The sequence below is a fragment of the Hemitrygon akajei genome, chromosome 6 (genome assembly GCF_048418815.1).
Source record: "Hemitrygon akajei chromosome 6, sHemAka1.3, whole genome shotgun sequence".
NCBI classification, from domain to species: Eukaryota; Metazoa; Chordata; class Chondrichthyes; order Myliobatiformes; family Dasyatidae; genus Hemitrygon; species Hemitrygon akajei.
Window position 1 is genome coordinate 179,443,854 of NC_133129.1, and position 16,584 is coordinate 179,460,437.

Here is a 16,584-nt window from a genome sequence, read left to right on the forward strand (position 1 = left end):
TCTAAGTAACTTTGACCACAGACTTACTGTTGTTGCCAATCAGGGTGGCGTGAAATGTCAGAAACTACTGTTCCCCTGGGATTTTCATGCATAACAGTCTCAAGAGTTTATGTAGAATGATGCAAAAAACAAAAAAGCACCCTATGAGTGGTAGTTCTGTGGGTGAAAATGCCTCGTTATTGAGAAAGGTCACTGGAGAATGGTCAGATTGGTTCAAACTGATGGGAAGGCAACTGTAATTCAAATAACCATTTGTAACAACAGTGGTGTGCAGAAGAGCATGTCTGAATGCACATTTCAAACCTTGAAGTGGATGGACTACAGCAGCGGAAGACCACAAACATACACTCAGTGGTGACTTTGGGTACCTAATAAAGTGGGCACTGAGCATCGGACAAAGTCAGGGAAATGGTGCAGTTCAGGGTAACATGAAACAAGTAGATTTTAATTTGCAACTGGGATAAAAATTAGCTTTAGAGTTCAGTTTCATCCTGCTTTGCTATCAGACATAGCTCATGAACTCATCATATCAGTTTCAGAAGAAATGCACACAAACAGCTTGGGAACAATGAGTGTGAACAGAACCCTGAATTCAAAAGCAAAAAAAAAAAACACAATTGCAACTTCTGGAAATTTTGTAAAGTTTTGATGGAGAGTCTTTGAAAAGAAATGTTACTTCCAGTTTTCTTCCCAAAGATGCAACATGTTTCTGGTACTTACAGTACAAATTATATACTTATATCCCCTACTCCAAAGTCTATTGAAGAATATTTCACTCCCTGTCCACCATGTCATATCTAAGTTCATCCTCTGTTGCTTAACTGACTTTCAAACAGGACAACAGCACATTCACCTCCCTGGTTTATTCTGATCAGAGATTACACCTTTCCCTTTTTCCAAACATGTCTCATCTGATCCCACCACCATCCAGTGGATCTAAGGTGACACTCAATCTATTGTATCATACCCTGCTGGGAAACAGATTTGGCATACAAATTAGTGGCAACAATTTATGAAGTTTGAAAGGCAGTATAACAGAACTTTCTATAAACTGGAAATAATGAACTTGTTCTAAGGTTTTGTTGCTGGAGAGCCACAGTTCTATGAGAAATATCATAACATAAGCAAAGATTTTCTGAGGAGACATGGCTTTATCACTGCAACCAGACTGCTACAGAAAAGGTAATTAGAATAATCATGTATAAAGTATTCCACTTAAGGAGTCTAACCTGGATGAGGTATGCTGGCACGGTAATAATACAAGCGGAGAGAGATGTTCTGAGAAGTCCACGGAGTGCATACAGAAATTTAGTCAGACTGTACGCAGATTCAGGGTTTTCATTAAGGCCAACATCGTCTCCCCATAATACTGAGCCAAGTGAATGGATTCCTATCCGCAGGATGTTCCTCTGTTTAGTCTGTAGGAAGAGAGGTGCAAATGAATGTGACAAAACAGCAGGGGTTTGCTTATAAATGACACCCTTCCTACCCAGTTTGCATTCTAACATACAAGAGCTACAACAGCTACTGGACAGGTGACGAGGCTTTGAAATTTCTGTCTGGACTTGCTTTCCAGCTGCCTAACGGCTCATAAAACAGCTTGTTTCCTTGGCATATCAACAGGGAAGGATATCAGTAGAACCTTAATAAGAGCTGCACTTTTGCAAAGCCTACATAGCTGCTAGCAAAGTGCCAAGAAAGGATCAGCGTATGCTAGACTTCCAGCTGGTTTGGGCTAGGATTCTATTAACAAACGCTGCCTGTGGAATCACAAACGATTCATGCTACCAAAAAGGATAGCTTATTCTATACTTTTACTTACATGGAGAGACCAGTTGCCCAGACACACAAAGAGCATTGTGTAAATTTTTGTTTGATCATATGTGGCTGGTTGTGACAAAGAAGCAAAATGAGACAGAAATCAATTGAAGAAAATGTGTAAAATTTAATTGTTTACAAAGATATTTAATAAAATTAAACATAGTTGCTCAAACCCACTCAATCAGATGAGTTTGCTAAAAGACCCAGTGTGTGTACATTTATATGGTTTCACCACATATGCTGTCGTTTTTTGAGATACCCTGCTTTGGAAGACCTGTCATCTTGCTACAGAAACAGCTAGGCACACTGTACTGTGGGAACTGTTAAGACATGCCTGTTGCCATGGTTACTACTGGGAAGGGGAGAGGTGTCTGTCAGGGACCAATTTACTTCTCCAAAGGGGTTTTGCCTCCACAGGGAAAGACAGCCTGTCCAGATCTGTGTCGAAATCTCAGTAGAGATTGTGAGCTGAGCAATAACAAGCTAAATTAAGATACAAGTATTAGTAATAGCTAAAGTTGCTCTGAAGTTTTTCTTCAGTTTGAGGCTCAGGCTCAGCCAATTTAGTTAACATTGTTGAAATGTTGACTGCACAGCCTCCAACAAACTTGAATTAACTAAGCTTTTCCCTGCAACAAAAAGATTTTCTTGGTCATGGTTCTGTCAAGGCTACAAGTTTTACAACAGAGATATTTTCATTACAACATCAATGTAAAATGCCTAATGTAGCTTAATGTGGAGTCAGGCTAAGCCACTTTCTCGAATGGACAGCTCCTTTTTAGGTGCTCAGTGACTAATGATGCCAAAGCACACTGCTTATGCACATCAATGCTTGTACCCAATAGAGATGAGGAAAGCTCAAAACGTGAGGCAAATGCATATTAACATATGACCCACACTCTGTCTTTGCAATGCTTGTTTACTTCAGCTGTGCTTAGAAACAGCTTGTTCATTGTTGATTATTCCAAGCCCTTCCGGCTGCACCCTGGAGAGCGCTATGAAAACAACATTAGTTACTTGATTACAGAAGACACTAAGGGCTTGTGCACCATACCTGGGGACCGGTTCCATCAAATCCTTCCTCACGGATGATTCTCTGTATGGCTCTAAGCAGCTTGACGTAACCAAAGTTCATGTTACTATCAAAAAAAAAGTGTGAAATGGAAGTCACAAATTTAAAAAAAATCACTTTAGCACTCCATTGGTAGTTTTATGCACTTAATGAGAAAAATCTACAATGTCACACACGAATAGAATATGGGTTGGGGTTGGATGTTGCTGAGAAAACTTGGAAAATGAGGTTGATGTCAGATTTGTGTCAATGAGTGGTTGATAGTTGGCACACATTTGATGGGCTGAAGGGCCTGATATCACTGTGTAAGTTTAATATTAGGCAGCGTGTCCTTTCTGAGAGAAAATTATGACCTTTATTTAATGTAGATAATACTGATGAAATGGTTTTCTCAAACTAAAATATTTTCAGCTCAAAGCCAACACAGCTGATTTCTAATGAGCACATGACTTAAACAATAAAGATTTTGTTTAAGATTATTATTATGTTTGGAAAACCACAGATCTATTAGATGTGAATAAGTGAAATACTTTCCATGGACTGGATATTAATCTATTCCAGCTATATTATAAATTAAAAACCTGCAAAAGTAGTTTTTTATAACTTTTAAGCAAACGACGAGGATTTGCCTAAATGAAGATTGCTCAAATTTTGAGTGTAATACAAAGTACACATCCTTTGCCTTCCACCCAGGTTTCCGCAGCTCTAGTTCTATTTATAACCTGTAGTCCCAAGCCAAAGCAAAATCTTAATTTCATTCTAAACTGCTTAAGTGAAAAATAAAACAGAACTAATAAATTGAGTTCACAGCACAGCCATATAAATAAAATGCACCCTGGGAGTCAGCAGTCGTTCGCTTCTATTAACTACCTCAGTGACCTGACACCATATGAAAGGGATATTCTGCAGAGACAAGGATGCCTTAATTATGTCAGGCTCACTTACCTCCTAGAAAATTAATGATTTAATGAAGCAACTTAAAAGATGAAACCACCACAGCATTTCTGTGTTAAATCGTAGATTAATTAACATATTGTTAATGAACTGCCACAGCAAGCACACCTGATCAAAGTCCTCATCACCTGAGCTCATCTTGTTGAAATTTTGTAATTTTAATAAAAACATTTAGCAAAATGTTTTTTTTCCGACTCCTTCCAAAATAAACTGATGATTACGCCACAATATGTTGTTGCTTTGGTCAAGAAAATACAATTGAAGTGACATGCAAATATCCATTATAAACTACAGGTAGATGACGGACAACTGAACAAATATGAATATTAGTGGAAAAATATTCACTTCCAATTTTTGAATATATAAAGTAAGAAGCAGATATAATATCAAGTAATTTATTTGCTTTTACTAGGTCAATTTGTTAAGGTTACAAATAACATATTAAACAAAGTATAGAGGCATTGAATAGAACATAAAAAAATGAAAGAACAAGTCAGGCAAAAAAAATCTCCTCCTAAATAAATGATTAAATAACTCAGACAAAAGGCACAAATTAGTTTCTCCCAGCTTACATGTGGGAACATATAGGAGTTCGAATATTTATTATTCTATTTCATGTGAAATTTCATGCAATTGAAAGAATGCTTTGTTAGTTCCATAATTCCCTGCACTATTCATTCTTTAAGAGAAACCTTTAAAAGCTTTAAATGTGTTAAGTTAGAAATTGGTGATCATGAACTGGCTAAATCAGTATTTTTAAAAATGGAAATAGTAAAAGTATTTGTACAGTGCATGAAATATTTGTAAAATAAATTTGGCATTCCTTCTTTTCACTTGATGATGATACAATTCCATAACATTTCTAAATCAAATACCATAAGTGACAGTATTATTCAGATTAACATACTAAAAGTTTACATAAAGAACAAGATAACACTTAAGTGTTTCAAGCAAACTTGCTTGACATAAAAAGATCAGACCTTGAGAAGCTTATGATAATAAGCTTATGAGTCCTTCTGATAATCCACAATTATCTCTAAATTCTTCAATAAAATGAAATCTGATCAGCCAAGAACAACACATTTCATGACATATGCCACTGATATTAAACCTGATTTTGATTCTGATTCTGAGCTGTTATTGACAGTTGGTTATGAAATCTAGAATAGATTCAAATTAATATAACAGTGCCAAAAATAATGTTTGCATTGTGCAAGGTAATAATATGTACTAAATGCAAGTTAAGAATTCTATTTCATTATTATTTAAAAATAATTCACTAACCAGGATAAAAGGGAAGTTTAAATTTAAAAAAAAAATGTCAGGTCAAGACATTTGAGAGGTGAGGGCTAAGTTTCTTACTCAGAGAATCGTAGATGCCTGGAATGTGCTGGCTGGCATTGAGGCACATATATTAGAGGATTTTAAGATACATTTGGATAGGCACATGCATGTAAGGAAGATGAGGAATATGGGCACGGTGTAGGTAGAAGGGATTAGTGTTTGGGTGTTTTTGATTTGCTTTTTAGCTAGTTCCTGTGCTGTACTCTTCTATGTTCTAAGGTTTTAAGAGTTGAGGCTGGCCTGGTATACCGATTATTTGAAAATTACAATACTGAGGTGGGGTGGAATGCAAGGAAACAAGGGACAAAATCAACTTACTTAAAGGAGGATTGATATGAAAACATTTACCTTACAACACCTTGCCTCTAGAACCAAGGTCACCCCTTAAGTTATTGAACTGCAGCAGGCAAATAGTGCCTATTTACTTGCACAAGCTCCAGGTCACTTCCTTTTGCTCATTGGAACATACAGGAGAATAAGCCCTATGCTTAACATCTGTAAAGCAACTATCCTCTATGACCCTGCTGTATAACACTGTCCTTCAATAATAAAGGTTCTCAGCAAAATCATGGAAAATAAGCTTCTTATATCCAAGGAACTACCTCGGACATGGACGATGAAATTCACCATGACCTTCAGTGCACCAGCATGGCTCCAGTGGCTTTTGATAAAAATAGTATTTGAATACCAGGATATCAGAGTAATGACAAAGCTCATGGCTTATCAGGAAATGGTGATATGTACACTTTTAAGACACGGACAACTTATAGCGGACACTGCGAAGATACTACTAATGGTATCTCCTCAAACTTCACTGGCAAGGTAAGAAAACTTATGTCAACATCTCCAAAGTTTTGATGTCCTAACTCCATTCATTCGACTCCGATAGGAAGCCACATTGTTCCAATCCAGAAATGGACTTTTTAAACAGACAGTCTAAACCAAGCCCTGACGTGGCAAGTGATCACCAGCTGGATGGAGGAAAAGATTCAAAGATGTTCTTAAATGCCATAACATCTCCACCAACCTTTGAGAATCTCTGGCCCACGACCATTCAAAATGGGAAAATATTTGTAACCAAGTCCATGTTAAAATTGTACAAGGCATTAGTGAGGCCAAATTTGAAGTACTGTGTACAGTTCTGGTCATCGAATTATAAGAAAGATGTCAACAAAATAGAGAGTACAGAGGAGATTTACTAGAATGTTACCTGGGTTTCAGCACCTAAGTTACAGAGAAAGGTTGAACAAGTTAGGTCTTTATTCTTTGGAGCATAGAAGATTAAGGGGGGACTTGATAGAGGTATTTAAAATTATGAAGGGGATAGATAGAGTTGACGTGGATAGGCTTTTTCCATTGAGAATAGGGGAGATTCAAACAAGAGGACATGAGTTGAGAGTTAAGGGGCAAAAGTTTAGGGGCAACACAAGGGAGAACTTCTTTACTCAGAGAGTAGTTGCTGTGTGGAACGAGCTTCCAGTAGAACTGGTAGAGGCAGGTTCGATTTTGTCATTTAAAAAAAAATTGGATTGTTATATGAACAGGAAAGGAATGGAGGGTTATGGGCTGAGTGCAGGAAGGTGAGAGTAAGCGTTTGGCACGGACTAGAAGGGCCGAGATGGCCTGTTTCTGTGCTGTAATTGTTATATGTTTATATTTATTGTAATCAAACAGAAGGCATAAATGGGCTGTATGGAAAGTACGGCACAACCTCCCACACTGTTGCATCTTCTGAGCTACCTGTGGCTTCATCAGCTATCACAGAACCCAAAGAACTGGTGTGGAAGCAAGTTATTCTTAATTCTTGCAAACTAAAATGATGATCATCAAGGCCTCCAGTAAAATTACCAACTTAAGATAATTGCTTGATATATGTACAAAAGTTTGTACTGGTGGTTTTAGCTCTGTGCATAGTTACCCTCATTAGAGATAATCATTGTGCTAATATCTGTCAAATTATCTGCAAAAGCAGACAAAATCTGTTTAAGATTGCTTACAAGAGCTTGATTCATTCTTAAAATTCACCTTGCAGTAAGATAACACGAATGCCATTAGGATAATCATTGCAAGTTAAGTGAGTGTTTAAAGTCAAATGAAATAGGAAGTATCTTGGTGAAAAATAACAGAAAAAACAAATCCGTATATTTAGGAATGTCTCTCCCCTTACATCTCTAATTGGAATCTTAGATCAAAAATATTGGCTTGCTTAGTGTTCTTAGAACCAAGCAGATAAGAACTGATGCCGCAGCCTTTTGCTCTTACACACCAAACATCTGGAATACTCTACCTACTGAGATAAGCCAGGCTAGTTCAGTGGTGCATTTCAAAACAACTTCTACAAACTTGCTTTTTAAAATTTTGCCTATAGATTACTTAATGCCTGTTGATGTTGATTATATTTATATAATTTGGCATATTTAATTACAATATGTCCTATATAAAAAGTTTGCCTTTACTTAGGATTTTTAACTTTCTGTCTCATATTTTATGACTATATTGGTTGTTGACTTCAGGAGGGCATGGAGCGACCACTCCCCGCTGAACATTGACGGTTCCTCGGTAGAGATCGTTAAGAGCACCAAATTTCTTGGTGTTCACCTGGCGGAGAATCTCACCTGGTCCCTCAACACCAGCTCCATAGCAAAGAAAGCCCAGCAGCGTCTCTACTTTTTGCGAAGGTTGAGGAAAGTCCATTTCCCACCCCCCATCCTCATCACATTCTACAGGGGTTGTATTGAGAGCATCCTGAGCAGCTGCATCACTGCCTGGTTTGGAAATTGCACCATCTCGAATCACGAGACCCTACAGCGGATAGTGAGGTCAGCTGAGAAGATCATCGGGGTCTCTCTTCCTGCCATTACGGACATTTACACTATACGCTGCATCCACAAAGCAAACAGCATTATGAAGGACCACATGCACCCTCATGCAAACTCTTCTCCCTCCTGCCGTCTGGGAAAAGGCACCGAAGCATTCGGGCTCTCACGACCAGACTATGTAACAATTTCTTCCCCCAAGTTATCAGACTCCTCAATACCCGGAGCCTGGACTGACACCTTGCTGCCCTATTGTCCTGTTTATTATTTATTGCAATGCCTGCACTGTTTTGTGCACTTTGTGCAGTCCTGGGTAGGTCTATAGTTTAGTGTAGTTGTTGTGTGTTTTTTTTCTCTGTGTTGTTTTTTACATAGTTCAGTCTAGTTTTTGTACTGTGTCATGTAACACCATGGTCCTGAAAAAACATTGTCTCATTTTTACTATGTACTGTACCAGCAATTATGGTCGAAATGACAATAAAAGTGACTTGACTTGACTTAACTTATCTTTACAATCTATGTAAAACACTTTGTGTCTGCATCTTAATGTATGAAAGGTACTATATAATGTTGTTATTGTTATTCCATGACATCAATAATTATGCCAAAAACAATTCCAATTAATACTTTAGTGGGGCAAATGTATTGATTCGGACCAGTTAGGCAGAAAGACTGATGTTTGGGTATAAATTCTAAGCAATTTTGACAGGGAGAAAGTAAAGTCTGACATAGCAATATTTCAGTGGAGTAAAGGAAACTACAGTAATATGAGAGAGGAGTTGGCCAGGAGTTGGAAGGAGCTGCTGACAGCAACAATAGTAGAACATCAATAGCATGAGTTTCTGGGAAAAATTAGGAAGGTACAGCCCAGATGCATTTGAAAAATGAAGAAATACTCAAATGGCAAAATAGTACAACTATGGCTGACAAGGGAAGTCAAAGCTAATGTAAAAACAAAAGAGAGGGCATACAACAAAGCAAAGATTATCAGGAAGATAGAAGATTGGGAAACTTTTAAAAACCTACAGAGCGCATCTAAAAGAATCATTAGAAGGGAAAAGATTAAATATGAAACCAAGCTAGAAAACAATATTAAAGTGGACAGTAAAAGCTTTTTCGAGTAGTGAAATAAAAAGAAATGAGAGTGGATAAAGGACCTCTAGAAAATGAAGCTGGAGAAATAATAACAAGGGACAAGGATGAACTAAATGAGAACTTTGCATCAGTCTTCACCTTGGAAGACACTAGCAGTATGCCAGCTGTTGTAGTAGACAATAGACAGTAGGTGCAGGAGTAGGCCATTCAGCCCTTCTAGCCAGCACCACCATTCACTGTGATCATGGCTGATCATACACAATCAGTACCATGTTCCTGCCCTCTCCCCATATCCCTTGACACCGCTATCTATAAGAGCTCTATCTAACTCTCTCTTGAATGCATCCAGAGACTTGGCCTCCACTGCCTTCTGGGGCACAGCATTCCACATATCCACCACTCTCTGGGTGAAAAAGTTTTTCCGCATCTCTGTTCTAAATGGCCTACCCCTTATTCTTAAACTGTGGCCTCTAGTTCTGGACTCACCCATCAGCGCGAACATGCTTCCTGCCTCCAGCGTGTCCAATCCCTTAATAATCTTATATGTTTCAATCAGATCACCTCTCATCCTTCTAAATTCCAGTGTATGCAAGCCCAGTTGCTCCAATCTTTCAACATATGACAGTCCCGCCATTCCGGGAATTAACCTTGTGAACCTACGCTGCACTCCTTCAATAGCAAGAATGTCCTTCCTCAAATTTAGAGACCAAAACTGCACACAATACTCCAGGTGGGGTCTCACCAGGGCCCTCTTTACTCCTATACTCAATTCCTCTTGTTATAAAGGCCAGCATGCCATTAGCTTTCTTCACTGCCTGCTGTACCTGCATGCTTGCTTTCATTGACTGATGTACAAGAACACCTAGATCTCATTGTATTTCCCCTTTTCCTAACTTGACTCCATTTAGATAGTAATCTGCCTTCCTGTTCTTGCCACCAAAGTAAATAACCTCACATTTATCCACATTAAACTGCATCTGCCATAAATTTGCCCACTCACCCAACCTGTCCAAGTCACCCTGCATTCTCATAACATCCTCCTGACATTTCACACTGCCACCCAGCTTTGTGTCATTGGCAAATTTGCTAATGTTACTTTTAATCCCTTCATCTAAATCATTAATGTATATTGTAAACAGCTGCGGTCCCAGCACTGAACCTTGCGGTACCCCACTGGTCATAGCCTGCCATTCCGAAAGGGACCCGTTAATTGCTACTCTTTGTTTCCTGTCAGCCAGCCAATTTTCAATCCATGTCAGTACTCTGCCCCCAAAACCAGGTACCCTAATTTTGCCCACTAATCTCCTATGTGGGACTTTATCAAAGGCTTTCTGGAAGTCCAGGTACACTACATCCACTGGCTCTCCCTTGTCCATTTTCATAGTTACATCCTCAAAAAACTCCAGAAGATTAGTCAAGCATGATTTTCCCTTCATAAATCCATGCTGACTCGGACTGATCTTCTACTGCTATCCAAATGTGTCGTAATTTTCTCTTTTATAATTGACTCCAGCATCTTTCCCACCACTGACATCAGGCTAACCGGTCTATAATTCCCTGTTTTCTCTCTCCCTCCTTTCTTGAAAAGTGGGACAACATCAGCCACCCTCCAATCAGCAGGAACTATTCCTGAATCTATAGAACATTGGAAAATGATTACCAATGCGTCCATGATTTCTAGAGTCACCTCTTTAAGTACCCTGGGATGCAGACCATCAGGTCCCGGGGACTTATCAGCCTTCAGACTCAACAGTCTATCCAACACCGTTTCTTGCCTAATATAAATTTCCTTCAGTTCATCCTTTACCCTAGTTCCTTTGGCCACTATTACATCTGGGAGATTGTTTGTGTCTTCCCTAGTGAAGACAGATCCAAAGTACCTGTTCAACTCGTCTGCCATTTCCTTGTTCCCCATAATAAATTCACCCGTTTCTGTCTTCAATGGCCCAATTTTGGTCTTAACTATTTTTTTGCTATTCACATACCTAAAGAAGCTTTTACTATCCTCCTTTATATTCTTAGCTAGTGTGTGAAGGAAGAGAAGATAGTGCAGTTATTATTACAAGGGAGAATATGCTCAAAAAGCTGGAAGACCCAAGGTTATAAGTCACCCGGACCAGATGAACTGCACCCTGGGGTTCTGAAAGAGGTAGCGTTAGAGATTGTGGAAGCATTAGCAATGATCTTTCAAAAAATCATTGGACTCTGGCATGGAAAATTGCAAATGTCGCTCCACTCTTTAAGAATGGAGGAAGGCAGCAGGAAGGATGTTATAGACCAGTTAACTGACCTCAGTGGTTGGGAAGATGTTGGGAGTCAGTTGTTACGGATGAGGTTATGGAGTACTTGTGACACAAGACAAGATAGGACAAAGTCAGGATGCTTTATTTAAGGGAAAATCTTGCTTGACGAACCTACTGGAATTCTTTGAGGAGATTACAAGTGGGATAGATAAAGGGGATGCAGTGAATTTGTATATTTGGACTTCCAGAAGGCTTTTGACAAGCTGCCACACACGAGGCTGCTTACCAAGTTAAGAGCCCATAGTGTTCCAGGAAAATTAATAACATAGTTAGAACACTGGCTAATTGGTAGGAGGCAGCGAGTGGGAGTAAAAGGATCCTTGTCTGGTTGGCTGCCAGTGACTAGTGGTGTTCCACTGGGATCTGTGTTGGGACCGCTTCTTTTCATGCTGTATATCAATGATTTAGATGATGGAACACAATCAATGCCTCTCATCATCTTATACACCTCTATCAGGTCACCTCTCATCCTCCTTCGCTCTAAGGAGAAAAGGCCGAGTTCACTCAACCTATTCTCATAGGGCATGGTCCCCAATCCAGGCAACATACTTGTAAATCTCCTCTGCACCCTTTCTATAGTTTCCACATCCTTCCTGTAGTGAGGCGACCAGAACTGAGCACAGTACTCCAAGTGGGGTTTGACCAGGGTCCTATATAGCTACAACATTACCTCTCGGCTCTTAAACTCAATCCCACGACTGATGAAGGCCAATGCATTATATGCCTTCTTAACTACAGAGTCAACCTGCGTAGCAGCTTTGAGTGACCTATGGACTCAGACCCCAAGATCCCTCTGAACCTCCACACTGCCAAGAGTCTTACCATTAATACAATATTCTGTCATCATATTTGACCTCCCAAAATGAACCACTTCACACTTATCTGGGTTGAACTCGATCTGCCACTTCTCAGCCCAGTTTTTCATCCTATCAATGACCTGCTATAACCTCTGACAGCCCTCCACACTATCCACAACACCCACAACATTTGTGACATCAGTAAATGTATTAACCCATCCTTCCACTTCCTCATCCAGGTCATTTATAAAAATCACGAAGAGTTAGGGTCCCAGACAGATCCCTGAAGCACACCGCTGATCACTGACCTCCATGCGGAATATGACCTGTCTACAACCACTCTTTGCCTTCTGTGGGCAAGCCAATTCTGGATCCACAAAGCAATGTCCCCTTGGATCCCATTCCTCCTTACTTTCTTAACAAGCCTTGCATGGGGTACCTTTTCAAATGCTTTGCTGAAATCCATATACACTACATCGACTGCTCTATCTTCATCAACGTGTTTAGTCACATCCTCAAAAAATTCAATCAGGCTCGTAAGGCATGACCTGCCTTTGACAAAGCCATGCTGACTATTCCTAATCATATTATGCCTCTCCAAATGTTCATAAATCCTGCTTCTCAGGATCTTTTCCATCAACTTACCAACCACTGAAGTAAGACTCATAGGTCTATAATTTCCTGGGCTATATCTACTCCCTTTCTTGAATAAGGGAACAACGTCCGCAAACCTCCAATCCTCCGGAACCTCTCTTTATTATTGCAAAGATCATCGCCAGAGGCTCAGCAATCACCTCTTTGCTTCCCACAGTAGCCTGGAATACATCTCGTTCGGTCCCGGTGACTTAACCAACTTGATGGTTTCCAAAAGCTCCAGCACATCCTCTTTCTTAATATCTATATACTCAAACTTTTCAGTCTGCTGTAAATCATCCCTACAATCACCAAGATCCTTTTCTGTAGTGAATACTGAAGCAAAGTATTCGTTAAGTACAGGTGTCCCCCACCTTTACAAAGGTAGAGCGTTCCTATGAAACCTTCCTTAAGCCGAAATGGTGTAAAGCGAAGAACCATTAATTTATTTGGAAAAAAATTTTGTAAAAGCAAAAATCCTTTTTGTAATGCAAAACAGGTTACTAATGTAGGTCTTTTGTAAAAGCGAAATGGTGTAAAGCGAACATTCGTAAAGGGGGGACACCCATACCTCTGCTATCTCCTCCAGTTCCATATACACTTTTCCACTGTCACACTTGAATGGTCCTATTCTCTCATGTCTTACTTGTAGAATGTCTTGGGGTTGTCCTTAATCCTGCCTGGCAAGGCCTTCTCATGGCCCCTTCTGGCTCTCCTAATTTCATTCTTAAGCTCCTTCCTGCTAGCCTTATAGCTTCAAGATCTCTATCATTATCTAGTTTTTTGAACCTTTCATAAGCTTTTCTTTTCTTCTTGACTAGATTTACAACAACCTTTGTACACCACGGTTCCTGTACCCTACCATTCTTTCCCTCATGTCTCATTAGAATGTATCTATCCAAACATAGAAAACCTACAGCAGAATACAGGCCCTTCAGCCCAGAAAGCTCTGTCGAATATGTCCTTACCTTAGAACTACCTAGGTTTACCCATATCCCTCTATTTTTCTAAGCTCCATGTACCTATCCAGGAGTCTCTTAAAAGACTATCGTTTCCGCCTGTGCAGAACTCCACGCAAATATCCCCAAAGCATTTGCCATATTTCTGCCATACAGTTCCCTGAGAACATCTGTTCCCAGTTTATGCTTCCAAGTTCCTGCCTGACAGCCTCATATTTCCTCTTACTCCAATTAACTACTTTCCTAACTTGTCTGTTCTTATCCCTCTCCAACGCTATGGTAAAGGAGATAGAATTGTGATCACTATCTCCAAAATGCTCTCCCACTGAGAGATCTGTCACCTGACCAGGTTCATTTCCCAATACCAGATCAAGTACAGCCTCTCCTCTTGTAGGTTCATCTACATATTGTGTCAAGAAACCTTCCTGAACACACCTAACAAACTCCACCCCATCTAAACCCCTCGCTCTAGGGAGATGCCAATCAATATTTGGGAAATTTTAATCTCCCACCATGACAACCCTGTTATTATTACACCTTTCTGTCTCTCTATATCTGTCCCTTGATGTCTCTGTTACTATTTGGGTGGTCTATAAAAAACACCCAGTAGAGTTATTGACCCTGTTCCTAACTTCCACCCACAGAGACTGAGTAGACAATCCCTCCATGACTTCCTCCTTTCCTGCAGCCGTGACACTATGTCTGATCAGCAGTGCCCCACCCCACCTTTTTTGCCTCCCTCCCTGTCCTTTCTGAAACATCTAAGCCTGGCACTCTAAGTAGTCATTCCTGCCCCTGAGCCATCCAAGTCTCTGTAACGGCCACAATATCATGGCTCCAAGTACTGATCCACGCTCTAAGCTCATCCTCTTTGTTCATAATACTCCTTGCATTAAAATAGACACATCTCAAACCATCCGTCTGAGCATGTCCCTTCTCTATCACCTGTCCATCCTCCCTCTCGCACTGTCTACAAGCTTTCTCTATTTCTGAGCCAACTACCTCTTCCTCCGTCTCTTCAGTTCAGTTCCCACCCCCCAGCAATCTTAGTGAAAAGGGAAAGAAGTCTAGGAAATAAGTTTTATAAGTAGAATTAAATCTGCCAGTACTATAAAAATTAATTTATTTTCAGCAGCTTAGTTACTCCTAATATAACTGAAACTTTCACTATAAAATCATGCTAACACTTTATTTTGATCAAGCTGTCAACTGATAAACAGAAAGCACCCTGGTATCCTGGTAACCAGGAAGTCTTATATTGTTCCACTGGTGCTGTTTCCAAGCAATTCCCAAAACTAGACCATCAAGAACATATCAAATAGAATTATTATCTCCAAGTAAATCACATTAGAAAGATTTTTAACTGACTTAGCCACCTTTAAGTTGGAGTCAAGGGGAAAATCAATTCCATAACATTTTGAGGTGTAATCAAGAGTCATTCTTTATTTACCTGAGCACAATTTCTAAAAATAAAACCTGCTTACAATATTTTCACAGCCCAAGTCATGCCATAAAACAATCTGTATTACAGTCTTAAGGGACCAGGTGGGGGGGGGGGGCAGTGGTAGTTTATTTGAAGGGTTCAAAGTCATGGAGATTTTCTAGTATAAAAGGACTAGTAACCAAAGGACACTGATCAAAGGCAAAAGAAGAAAGGAGATTAGATTTATTTTTTTGATGCACTGAATTCTGGTGATCTCAAATGCATTGCCTGAAAGTGTAGTCAAATAGATTCAATTGCAACTTTTTAAAGAAAATTATATACACACCAAATATGAAAACAAAATTGCAGACAGCAACTATTTCAATTGTTTAAAGAATTACCTTAGGCATGATGGGTGACATAGCCCTTAAAAAAACTGATGTTTTCTACTTTGTGCTAAGTTTTAAATATGAATCAACTGGTATCAAGCTACAGGAGACTTCCTTATTGATAATCTAGTTATAGGAGTGGATTAGTTAATGCCAACAACACTAGCTCAGACTTTTGCATTTGAAGTCACTGTTAATGTTGATAACACAGTTATTAGCAAGCGCATGAACCAGACACATAAGCTGATCCCATTCAAAAGAACTATACTGGGAGAACTATTCTTTCTATTTTAATTATGTTAGTTTAAATATTTCTAAGTATTTTAATTAATGTAGGAATGTATTTTGTTTGCAAAATTTTGTTTATGACAGTCCAAATAGCTCAGTTGGGAGAGCATTAGACTGAAGTTTTATCAATAATTTCTTTCTCTTTAATATTTAAGATTATCTTTATATAGTGATGGGTCCCAAGTTTTGAATATTTGAGAATGTCATGGGCATCCATAAACATTCAATATGCGACAAACTGGAACCCAATATTGCACAGAATGAAATTGCTTCCCCTGGAGTGAAGAAAGCTGAAGCGTGATCTTACAGGAGTTTATAAAATTATGAGGTGTATATCTAGGGTTGACAGTCAGTCTTTTTTCAAGGAATAGGGGAGTCTAAAACTAGAGGACACAGATTTAAGGCATGAGGAGAAAACTTTAAAAGGGATCTGAGGGTCATTTTTTTTTACACACACAATAGATGGTGAGTATATAGAATGAGCTGACAGAGACAGTAGCAGAGGCAAGTAAATTATAACATTTAAAAGACATGTAGACAAGTTCAATGGAGAGGAAAGATTTAGAGGGATGTGGACCAATAGCAAGCAAATGGTGTTTGTGTAGATAGGCATCTTGGTCATGTTGAAGGACCTATTTCCATACGGCATTAGTACGATCTTAGAAAATTATCAACCACAAGAAGTTTAAT

At 39.2% G+C, this 16,584-nt stretch overlaps 1 protein-coding gene across 2 annotated transcripts in view; it reads right to left on the reverse strand.

Annotated features, from left to right (window-relative positions):
* Positions 1-16,584, reverse strand: part of elp4 (elongator acetyltransferase complex subunit 4) — a 232,292-nt gene that overhangs the window by 137,825 nt on the left and 77,883 nt on the right. For both annotated transcript variants that reach the window (XM_073049847.1, XM_073049846.1), the window contains exons 6-7: positions 2,876-2,960; positions 1,230-1,418 (exon numbers count right to left, since the gene is read on the reverse strand). In XM_073049847.1, coding sequence (XP_072905948.1) covers positions 1,230-1,418; positions 2,876-2,960 — 274 coding nt within the window. The remainder of the gene's footprint in view (positions 1-1,229; positions 1,419-2,875; positions 2,961-16,584) is intronic.